The sequence below is a fragment of the Pararge aegeria genome, chromosome 11, assembly GCF_905163445.1.
Source record: "Pararge aegeria chromosome 11, ilParAegt1.1, whole genome shotgun sequence".
In the NCBI taxonomy this organism is placed as follows: domain Eukaryota; kingdom Metazoa; phylum Arthropoda; class Insecta; order Lepidoptera; family Nymphalidae; genus Pararge; species Pararge aegeria.
The window spans coordinates 8,722,033-8,734,378 of NC_053190.1; the positions used below are offsets into that span (position 1 = coordinate 8,722,033).

Below are 12,346 nucleotides of genomic sequence, written 5' to 3' on the forward strand. Positions count from 1 at the left end.
ATTCGATTTTTGTAAGGCACATCATTTTTTTTAACCATGTATATGTGTAAATGAAAACAAAATAATACTTCAGAGACTTGAAACCGAAACGCTAATAGTTTTTGAGAAACCATTACCAGTTTTTACTGAAATAAATCAGATACAGCTACTTTATTAGGTACGCGTCGCGTAGCGTTGGTACTATGCACGTGTTCATTTATCTTAAATAGGGTTGCCATAAATAACTCAATGTTATGAATTAGTTTGTATGGAAAAATAAATATGATGCTTTTGATTTAATATTTTTAAAGAGTGATTTCTTATGAAATGTACATATGCACCCTTCAACAGTATTTCGTTATTCCGTTACACGTGGTTTGTCATCAAATATCGCACTAAAAAGGTTACTGGAGATATGTGCTGAATCACATGGACTTACATAATATAATGTGACAGAAAAGTGGGTTTTTAGTTTTTAAGAGCAAATGATGTCCTATAAAAAACATCTCTGTAGTGACTCTTTAAACGGAATTTCTTTGAAGGGTCACAGAGATCAAGTATCTGGGGCATATACTAATAGAAGTCTTATTAGATGTGAAGTATATTGAAAGCGAGCTTAGGGCGTTGGCGGTCCTATGCAATGTTAGCTTGCAGGTTCATTTGTTGCAATAAGGTAAATTATCTTTAGTGGTAAATTTGTATTTAAAAAAGCTTTTTTCCTTTTCTTGCCTTTCGTTCAGATATATGACTGGATTGCCTGATCACCCTAAAATAAATGACAAAAAAAACCGTTTCAAAATAGGTCCTGTAGTAAACGCGTGAATCATTGTTCTAGTATCTCTAATCATTACCTTTTTTAGTGTTGGAATCTGTGTAAACATTTTGCCTAAATTTAAACACAGCTGATGTTACGGTTATTTCTCTTAAGTTGTGGAACTAAAGTTTTCATCATTAAGAATACAAGACTTGTATAAGCTAGGGGTAAGAGGCTACTACCATACTTCTTTTGGTGAGTTTGGGAAAAATGTTGATTATGTTTTTAAGATGCGTGCGCATTTTTTTCACAAAAACCGACACCCTGAAGTTAGATATAGTCAACATTTTCGATTTTGAAAAAAAGGTTTGACAGTGTACACTTAATTGTCAAAGTCTGCGGGCTCATTCTGGTGATTTAATTGATTCAATAGCTATTCAAATAATAATAATTTCTTTAAATCAACTATAAGTAATACTGTATAATATGTCAAATTATGTATAAACAAATAAGCCTATTTCGTCGTGCGCTGTGCAAACGAGACAGACTTCTATACTGAAATCATTGAAATAAACTAAAACAATGATAAATTAATGCCGATGCTTGGGTTGCCGTTGGTAAAATGAAACTGCATGTTACAAATAATATTCATACAATAATTTTTATTACTAGCATAATATTAAAGTACATTTTTGGTGGACCGAAATATCAAATTAAAAAATAATATAGACAGGTTGAATTTACATAAATGCAGTTGCAAATACCATATTTTGCATTGTAACTATAAATACATAATATAAACAATTTTTAAATATTGTTGTTGCTTTCTACGTGCGTTTAACTATTAACACATGATTATATGATGTGAAGCAAGTAATATATTATATTAATGTGGACAACATTTTAAATTTTGCTATACCACCCATCCATTTTATTAACCGGAAACATTAACAAAATGACAGCTCTGCTTATTTAGAACTGTAAATTAAGTGAGATTTTTAGATTTACAACAGATTTGGCAATTGCAGCTTCTGTTGTATAAAAACATATTAACTATATTGACTAAAAATAGTGCTGCTTTTAAACCTGTCAAATATAGTTTAAAGTTTGTATATAATATGCACCAATGCCAACCGGAGATAGGCACTAAAGATGTTTAAAGAAGCCAATTTGGTTTTACAAAAAGCCCTAAATAAAAAGAAGACAAGACAAAGAAGCCAATGAAACTTGAAATAATGAATAATATTTAAGTTGTTCAAATATAATAGCCTTTATTGTTGCAAATTTATTCGTAAAATTCCACAAATTCTATACTCTTTGGATTAATTAGTCGAGTAATTTTTAATTTAAATTTTTTATATGGATTAGGTGTTTTTTTTTGTTTTAATACCTAACGTTAGAAATAACAAAACAAAGTAGGTGGGTGTCTTAAGATAAGTGTGAATATGCACCTGCCCATTATATAAAAAAAAGTTTACTGGAAATGTAATTAAGGATGCAATAAAATTCTAGTTTGTTGTTAAAATTTCAACTTTCTTTATACATTTAGTTACTCAATTTATTATTACAGTAAGAAAATCGATGAGTAAACTTCGTTTTCACCCTATATATTGCGCATGACTCGCTAAAATTATGATTATATTAAGCAAAACATTAGGATGTAGGTTGGAAACTTATATGTATTAGAGAAAGTCTACTTGGCTTCTTATTTTCTCAATGACAATAACATTGAAATGAATTTTAAATGCTTAAATTTTCAACCTTCATTCTATACATTTACTCAGTTCATTTCTGTAAGAAAATAATAGTTGTTTTTCATCCTGCACATTATGTGGGAATGATTATAATTTTGTTTTATTAGCATAATGGGCGAGATAAAAAACTAATAAACAATCGGAGTTATTTAGAATACAAACTTGTAATATTATTTGTAAACATTTACACATTCTCCAGTTCTACCAGGGCCGATTTCCATAAACATCACACCATTTGCAATAAAGATTTTAACATATCCAAAAACATTGTGATTTTTATAGTATAAATGTTTGCATTATGAATATAAATCATAATTTCATAGGACAGCTTAGTCTAAGCCAACATCGTCATCGGATGCATTTTTTGTTCCAGCATTTGGGTTAGCACCATCAAAGCCTGGAAATGAAAATATGATGAGTTAATTTACACCAGTTATAATGGTTAGTAATCAAGATATTCTCTTTCACTTTAAACTTTTTATTTTAAATGACATGGTAGCATGATTTGACATTTCCATGTAGATTACACAGATTTACTTTATTCCAAAGTTCAGTTTGTAGTATGGAGGGTAGAGGTAAGGAGAGTCATCTTATATGGGAGAAAAGTTGAAAAAGTGTCCAGTTGTATGCGCTAAATAACAGTTCAAAAATCCTCCAAAATGGCGCTGGTGGATGCACAGGGTATGGTATGAATGTAGCAATCGTAGATGAATTGAAGTATGCCGAGTTAAAAAATTTAATGTCATTATCGACTAAAGTAGTTAATTATTGAGAATTTCAACAACTTACGTTGTACAAAATATTGTGGTAAATATAACCTTACTTCCTTGTTTATTTTTCAAGCCTACTCTAACAATATTTGGTTTGGCGCTTCTTTTAAGAGTTACCTGTGATGATGAAAATGTGGCGCCATCCTAATTTAATACATTTTGACGACACTTTTTCATATACACAGATGATCCTCCTTACCTCTACCCTCCATAGTTTGTAGGGATACTCTACTTGATATTTTATATTAGGGCTCAGAGAGATAAGAATAGAGTGTAAAGTGATAAGTCAAAGTTCTGTTTCTTTTAGTTAAAGTACCTTTTATTGAATAAATTTTGCCCCATAAGATGGGAACTACAAGGTAAGTATAGAATAAGTGAAGAAGACCTAGAAAAAAACCTCTCTATAGGGGATATTGTGAGGTTCACCAGAGAGACATGCTGCGGGGACACAAGTAAATCTGTGTCTCAAACATGGGAAATAGGGTGGAATAGTCCTTACAGAGGACTGATCATCCGTCTGGAAATGGCAGGTGTCTCTTCATTAAATTTTAAACATATAAGGCAAATAAAACTTGTAAACATAAAATTTGTAACATAAGGAGCTTGATATAAAAATGTTATACCTGAGAAACCACCAGGAGCTGCAGAACCACCTACTACGTTAAATTTACTCTTGAGCAGGTCTAAAGCAGCAGCTACTTTTGGATTATTTTGATACTTTATGAAGTTAGCCGGATTTGAAGATACGTCATAGAAGGCGTTAGCGATTTCAGGATCCTGAAAAATAAATCATTAATTTATGTTTAAACTCATCATTGATATTATGCGTTAGTTGTTTATTAGTTAGTTAGTGCTATAAAAAGCCTTTGTACACAACCCGACACAACAAACACGCACGCACAGCATAAAATTAATTCATTTTTATTTTGTAGTAATAATAATTGTTCTATTAGAATCACCTTAAACGCTGCAACAATCTCGGGGTCGGAGAGCAGTTTCATGAAATCAGACGCCTCATAGCCTCCCATCCCTCCCATGCCGCCCATGCCTCCCATGCCTCCCATGCCTCCCATGCCTCCCATGCCACCCATGCCAGGTGGGAATGTAGGTTGTGACTCTGACTGTTCCTTTGCTGCATTGGCGCGTGCTTCTTGCGCATTTCTTGCCCTACGCAACTTCTCATTGTGCTAGACAGGAAATAAAATCATTAAAAATTAAATTTAGGATGTAACTTGGCTAGTTTACTTTATATCAGAAAGTTAACATAAATGACAAATAATTTAACTTCAATAATTACAATAATTCTTTGCAGCTTTTTGAAATATGTACTTTTTAAAATTTATATTGATATTTCAAAAAAAATTACTTTTCTCACTACTTGTTTGAAAATGCCAGAAATGTAACCCCTGGAATAGGATTTGAATGCTCCCATTAAATTTTATAAGTATCATCATCATCATATCAACCGATAGACATCCACTGCTGGACATAGGTCTTTTGTAGGGATTTCCAAATTCCTCAATTTTGTGCCGCTTGGGTCCAGCGGCTACCTGCAACGCGCTTGATGATGTCTGTCCACCTTGTTGGGGGTCGACCAAAGATACGCTTATCAGTGCGGGGCTGGCATTCCAGCACCTTGGAACCCCAACGTTCATCTTTTCTCCGAACTATGTGCCCGCCCTTTGCCACTACAGTTGGTAGCTCTTGATTTTCTTTGAATCTCCTCATTTCTGATTTGATCATGTAGAGATACTCCGAGCATAGCTCTCTCCATCGCCTGCTGTTAGCAAACATGTTTCGGAACCATAGGTATCACACACTATGTGCACTATAAATATAGATACTCTAATTATATATATATTTATATTTATATATTTGTATCATTTTTAAATCTTATTTATTGCACCACCTACCTCTTTTCTATGTTTTTTCCTTTTACACCATTGGTTGCCTGGAAGAAATCGCTATGTAGCGATAAGGCCACCAAATTGATTTGTATTTTATATCTTTGTAACTACTTTTTGTTTCTTTGGTGTACAATAAAAGTGTATTCATTCATTCATACTCTTTAATGTCAGAGTAAAAAGAAATTTATTTATATTGGTATAAAGCTCAAATTCATCCACACTTTTAAAGCCAGCCAGCAGCACTCTTGGCAAAATAACGATCTATTTAATTTGTGACTCTATATAACAATTAACAAGGAATGATGGCTAGCCTAAATATTCAAACCCCTTATTGTAACTTGAACATCACTACAACCTATCAGATTTAAAAAACTGATGGAAACAATTAGCTACAATAAGTAATTTTAGATAAATAGGCTCATATTATTTCAAATACTGTCACTTCATACCTCTTTCTCTTCTTTCTTGCGTTGAACGGTAAGCTTGTGCTGACGCAGCTTCTCAGCATTAGGCTTCACCTCACTGAGCCATTCATTTGTTTGGTCATCATAATCGATTTTAAGTGATTCACATAGATCATGCGATGCTTCTTCGAACTTGCCCAAAAGCCTGTGAATTAATAGAAAGATTTTTTTTGATTGATAAAATAAGATGTATTGTAACTGAACTTGATGTGTGATTGGTAACATTGTTCCATCCTCTTATCTTTTCTTTAATCGCCTTCTGGTTTTCTTGATTGTTTTATATTTCTGCATTTTTTTTTTAGCATTTTAATAAGTATATGTAATTAAGGTTTACAATAATTTAGCTTATTTTTACAAGTTTGACATATTCAAAAGATACAGAAAACCATTCCTGGTATTTTTGTTTAAGCAGCTATCTATAAGTTATTAAGCTATATATATATGTATTATGTGACATTACTCCAATAAATGCTATATTTTCCCTAATAAAGGGTTCGCGAGTGTGACTTTCTCATACTATTTAGATTTTACATAAAGAATTAACCCACATAAATATTAATTCTCTATATTCTAGGATAGCACTTCCTACGGAAATATGAAAGTTTTATCTAGTACTGCCAATCACTCCATGCGTAAGTAGTTAATGTAAAGGATGCCAATTCTCTAATTGCTCCAAGTGAAATTTCAAACTTGCAACGAAAGCAGTGTTGACAGTACCCCAGAAAGGTGCATAGACAATATCAAGCAAGTTACCCAAGACAAATCCACTAAAATAATGATGACAACTAGCTAATAGCACAAGCTTTGCAGGGTAAAGCAAAAAAAAAAAAAAAAAAAAAAAAAAGCTTTGCAGGAGTAGTTTTACTAATTTAAAAAAGCACATAATATGAAAGGAAAGTCTAGAAATCAAAAGACAAGTAAGTCATAAATTACTCGTATTGTAAAAAAGAATAACATTATACAACTGCAGCGTAAATACCTGTAGGCGCGCCCTCGGAACTTGTACCCAGCTGCACTGTCACAGTTAAGTTCTAGGGCACGGGTGCAGTCTTTGATGCAAGCATGTAACTTGTTTTGTTTAAGAAACACCTGTAAATTCAATAATAATAATAATAAAAAACTCAGTGCCGCTGGCAACTATATTGTAATTTATCTAATTGTAATTTATATACTACGACAATACAAACATCGCCAAAGTAAGCGTAGCATGTGTTATGGGTACTGAAATGACTGATGAATATTTTTAAGAATAATATACATAAATACTTATAATATACATATAAACACCCACATTTTCCAGTTGTGGGAATCGAACCCACGGCCTTGGACTCAGAAAGCGGGGTCGCTGCAAACTGCACCAATCGGCCGTCAAGGCCAAATAAAATACAGCATGTGCCCAAAAATAGTCGTGTCACTATTGGTATAGAAATATTCAAGTTGAGAAAGACTAATTGCATAATTAAATAAGCTGATAATGTATTTGCAGGCATTGCATAATCTTTCTAGAGTCTTCATTTGTTAAAACTTGTTTGCTAGTTGCTCAATTTAAAAGGCTTACCTGTCCCCTTTTAGCAAAGAGAAGTGCACTTTGGGGGTTGAGTTTTATAGCCTCAGTGTACAAAGTAACAGCCTCATCAAATTGCTGTTCAGAGAAGGCCCTCATAGCTTCAGAACGTTTCTCATCAGACTGATCACGTTCTTCATCTGTCACTTCCTTTGAATCATCACCCATATCCTGATCAGCTTCTGAAGTATCTGTTATGACACCTAATGTACGGAAAATGAATGAATGAATACACTTTTACTGTACACCACAGAGAAAAATCACAATAAAACCAATATAATAAGGTGGAAGGTAAAATTTGGCAGCCCTATGCTATACAGCAATCTTTTTCAGGCTACCAAAGCTTAATTTACAAATACTAATAATATGTATATATAAATTTAATTTTTTTTTAATATAAATACAGTATATTTGCTTAGTGTGCATTGAATTTAATCCACACATTAATTGTCTTACTAAATGAAGTGAAGCTGCTAAGCAGGAGTTGTGTAATTTATAATGTTGCTAATAGCTATTTGCAATATTTGCTATTTTCATTTTTCTGTTTTTACATTTATTACATTTAAATTAGTCTAAGCTATTTGCAATATTTGCTATTTTCATTTTTCTGTTTTTACATTTAAATTAGTCTAGTGCTACATTAGTGTGGCAGTGGTGGTGGCCAATTTCAATCTAGCTTTTTAATCATCATGCCCACTTTAAATTTAGCTAAATGAGTTTCCATATCACTATACAATAAGTTGGTTCAGCTTGCCAGGAAACCAAGACTTAAACCTCATCCAAACAAATAACATGCTATTTTTGTAACTCTCAAATTATAATAATAATATGGTTAAACAAGTATTGATGAGACATGAATACTGTACATGTAATATATGGTATGATAGTCATTGCATATGGTTCATACAGAACTTACAGGCAACAATAAGGATATAAACTACCTTCCATGTCCAGCTCCACATCAGATTCTGCATCCGATTCCTCTCCCGAGGAGACAGCTCCTTTGTCATCTGCATTAGCACTTGTGGTGTTACTGGATATGTACAAAAACAAATAACTCTAATAACACATCAAAAAACTACTGCTTGATTTTGCTTGCATGGTATCACCATTTGGTTTGCCATGTTTTAACATGTAATAGGCAACCATCATTACATAATATTGCAACACAAGACAATGCAAATGCTGAACCACCAGAAGTGCATATAGTGCAGTGATAAGACTCCCCAAACAACCAAATTCAATAATTACCCAATACAAACAATCTCTAGATGACGATAACATTTCAAATGGACGGCATTTTATTCCATACCCAAGGCCTTAAAGATACTTAACTGGGAAAGATGGCTTTATTTGCTCCCGGGATAATGTTGAAATGCCCTGGTGCAGTTGGACAATAACTCTATAATGTCACTACATAATGATGTAGTCTGAGCTATATTCTTAACTATCTAATGATTAAACGAATGAAATACTAATGGCCATCACATTATATACTAGAATAAAGAATTGTTATCTAAAATCCGTACTTTGTGATTGATCAACAATGACTCATGATTTTTCTGTTCTTTATGTTTCTGCGGTGTTTTAAGCAAAATAGTAATTTATTGCTTTACAATTAATTGTGTTAATACACACAAACTTGTGAAGAAATAAGTGGGTAGGTATCGTATTTTTTATAATTTTCATTGTACTTACCTGTCACCGGAAGCTGAGAAAGTTTTAGGATCGAATGTAGCAGTGGGAATGTTGACGCCGAGTTGCGCTAAATAATCTTTAAAAAAAGACAATTTAGGATGCTGCAATATTAGCGGTTGGGCCGAGCAAAGGTCCACAAACGTTTTCAACTGCGCCAGCTGCTCTTCGCTGAACGGACAACTCATTTTTACACTTCTGCAATGCTGCCGGCAAGATGCGTGCGTTAATTCGTGAATGATGAAGGTTTACAGTAAATAGGTAAAATATTGCAATTACAGTGTCAACTTTTACAAGAGATAAGCGGTCTAATCAAAATATTTTTCAAATAAATACCTTTTTTGAAGAATTGAAATATGATAAATTAAACTTCAAGAATATTCTGTGAAAATTTGATGCGGCACAATTTCCACTTTACTGGTCTGTGATTTCCACCAACATGAAATTAGACCACAGACTACATTAATTGGAACACAGAGGTGAGACCTAAAACAGAGATGTCAGATCAGCGCCACAGACCAATATTGAACCCTCAAACTGATCCAAATACCTCGAGGAATTTGGATCAGTTTGGTCCCGGTATGGTCTCGGCGGGGCGACTTATTTATTTCAAAGACTGTACTTATGAATCAATACTACAAAGGTTTGTTCTGACTGCAGTTAAGCTAAAATTTGATAAGAGAATATATTCCTGAAAGTGATGTAAACAGGGGGAATGTTATGAAAGATTGTCATTTTTAAAGTTCATTTAAACGTTATTATCATTCATTTAAACGTTATAGGTTAGTACCAAATACCATCAATGTTATTTGGCACTGACGTAATAAAAAATGGACTTCGAGTCAGCGACTAAAAACGTCCGAATTAAAAGGGTATGAAAACGCAAATACGGTATGAATTTAACGCCAGTCTTCATTCGTTCGACTAACAGATTAGGTACATGCAATAAATACTCAACTTAAGTATGAAAAGATGATGGCGTATTTTTTTTCTAGGAAGTAAACAACTGTTTTATCATTTTAAACTATTGTTTTGCTTAGAAACACAGTATTCAATTTAATAGCAATTAAATTTGCATGAAATCTGAAAACCATGTAATCCGATCACGAAACTAATCAAAATAAACAATAAATAGCATATCTGTTCTTTGCGTACGGGTTGCGCTGTATAGACGAAAATATACCAAAGATAAGTTAAATATATTCAGCTAGATTTCTATGAGCGATCGAACGATTTGGAACAAAGTTAAGTACAGTCGTTTATTCTTTTTTGTTTAGTTGTCTTATTTTTTCCTATGCGTTGCTTGCGAAAATAATATTTTGATCCGACAGAATGCCACTGTATTTGCTAAATACTGTTTAAGTCTGTGTTAATAATTTGGTAGTAAATTAATCAATGGTAAAAAATGTGTCATTAGAATATAAAAATATTTTTTTTTATTAATATGTAGGTAACATAAGATTTAAAAGATGGGTTGGTTGTTAATGGTTTCATACCATTTTAGTCCGGACGTTTTTGAGCGCTGACCAAAGTCCATTTTTTATTACGTCAGTGGTGTTTTGGCAAGCGATTGGTTATAAATGGAGAAATTAATTTGTCAAGGTAAATCTATGTTTTTTATTTTCTAGCTTTGCATAGAGCTTTTTCTTCAGAGACATTTGATATTGTTTTTTGATGTGGCATTCAATTTAGTTATAGTTCTTAATTTTTTTTAAGTATTCAGTATCGCTAAGCCTTAAAAGAGGGGTTTGATGCTGTCCGCTGAGGAGTGATGTCCTCTATCTCTAACCACATTTATCAAATCTACACAAAGTTCGGGCAAAATTAAACACATATTATACCCTCTATAGTGCAAAAATATTTTTTTAAATCGGTTATAATTTGTCGGAGTTATGGTGTTAAATCGTCAAACACTTTCATCCCCTCTCCCAAAGGAACCGAGCTTAATTTCGGGATAAAAAGTATCCTATAGTACTTGTAACACTTCCAAGAATATGTGTACAAAGTTTTATGAGGATCGGTTAAATAGTTTTTGCGTGAAAGCGTAACAAACAAACTTACATTGACATTTATAATATTAGTAGGGATAGGGATAGGGATAGGGATAGGGATAGGGATAGGGATAGGGATAAGGATAGGGATAGGGATTGGGATAGGGATGGGGATTGTGTAAATTGGTAATATAATATAACAAGTCAAATAAGTCAAATAAGTCTGTCGCCGATGTTCAATCGGCGCAAGGTTGCTTGTCTGGCTGTATTCTACAAGATACATTTCGGAGAGTGTGCTCAGGAGCTATTCGATTTGGTCAAACCATCTCCTTTCTACCATCAAACTGGTACCGAAAGAATCTGCACCGTTACGTTGTTGAAATACCATCAATACGTACGAAGCGTTTTGCTTCTTCCTTTCTGATCCGCACCGCAAAGGCCTTGAATGCCCTCCCATCTTCCGTCTTCCCCAATACCTATAATCTGGGTACCTTCAAATCAAGAGTGATTAGGCATCTTCTAGGCAAGCGCCCTTCATCTTAGGCTGCATCATCACTTACCATCAGGTGTGATTGCAGTCAAGCACTTGTCTATATATATATCTTGCTGTAAAAAAAGTTCACGACAGCATATACGTCTTTTTTTCTAATTCTAGGAAAATAAAGTCGTTGGCATCCGCTAGTTAGGTGTAGGTAAATTAAAAGACAAATACTATTATCGATCGATTAAATAAAAAACAATATAAAAAAATCATGCATTTTAAACAAATCTTAGCAATTGTTTTTTCAAAGGCTAACTTGTTTCAGCAGGTAATTAAAGAAATCCTGCTTGATTGTATGCCCACTTTATTACGATATTAATGAGAAGGAAATAAGTATTTTCGGTAAACAATCCTCAAATAAATAATTGAAATGAGGACGCGGTATCAATTTAATTATCCTAAGAGCCCACATTATTATTCCGGTCAAAAGATTTTCACCATTAAATTTAATTTTGACGAATCACATTTATTATTTGATGTACCTACCTACTTAGTAGTATAAAATAATAAATTAGATAACAGCCTTATTAAGCGGTGAAGTAGGCTATACCTAGTGTTTAGGACGTCCTTTTTGGGAGACTTGAGTTCGTTGAGGTAACACATCAAAAACACCAGTAAACTGATGCCTACATGCCTGAGAGTTTTACAATCTAATGCGTCTGAAGGCTACCATCAAACTGCTTGGAGGAAGGGTAAAGAGCTCAGTTTTGCCAGACGGTTTTCAACCGCCACCAGTCCAATACTTTTCCAATGCGCCCTTTAGTGGACATCAGAGGGATGTGCGGAGACCCCACCTGGTCGGATTACTAGCCTCGTCAGGCACACGTGGAGGTAAGCTAATCTGTATCTATTAAGATAAAAAAAAAATATGAGTAATTAAAAAATAGAAAGTAATAACTGGGTATTATTTGAAATAAATAATGTATC

General features: G+C 33.4%; 1 protein-coding gene across 2 annotated transcripts; it reads right to left on the minus strand.

The window, feature by feature from the left end:
* Positions 1-2,126: 2,126 nt before the first annotated feature.
* Positions 2,127-9,355, minus strand: LOC120627300 (hsc70-interacting protein-like). Of its 2 annotated transcripts, none has more exons than XM_039895251.1 (9): positions 9,224-9,355; positions 8,891-9,093; positions 8,134-8,225; positions 7,187-7,395; positions 6,608-6,717; positions 5,614-5,773; positions 4,217-4,444; positions 3,881-4,034; positions 2,127-2,884 (listed from the first exon to the last, which is right to left on the minus strand). In XM_039895251.1, exons 2-9 carry the CDS (start codon positions 9,073-9,075, stop codon positions 2,817-2,819), a joined length of 1,206 nt encoding a protein of 401 aa, XP_039751185.1. In that variant the 5' UTR covers positions 9,076-9,093; positions 9,224-9,355; the 3' UTR covers positions 2,127-2,816. The 2 variants fall into 2 exon arrangements, with proteins under 2 accessions (XP_039751185.1, XP_039751186.1); XM_039895252.1 differs by having other exon boundaries at positions 8,891-9,085; positions 9,224-9,330.
* Between the last annotated feature and the right edge of the window lie 2,991 nt (positions 9,356-12,346).

Bases quoted from the DNA above. Each gene is read 5' to 3' on its own strand.
- LOC120627300 (XM_039895251.1), bottom strand. From the start codon at position 9,075: ATGAGTTGTCCGTTCAGCGAAGAGCAGCTGGCGCAGTTGAAAACGTTT. The intron at 7,396-8,133 runs GTAGTTTATATC...TCCGTACATTAG, and splicing joins TGTGGAGCTGGACATGGAAG to GTGTCATAACAGATACTTCA. The intron at 2,885-3,880 runs GTATAACATTTT...TTTCATTTCCAG, and splicing joins AGCTCCTGGTGGTTTCTCAG to GCTTTGATGGTGCTAACCCA.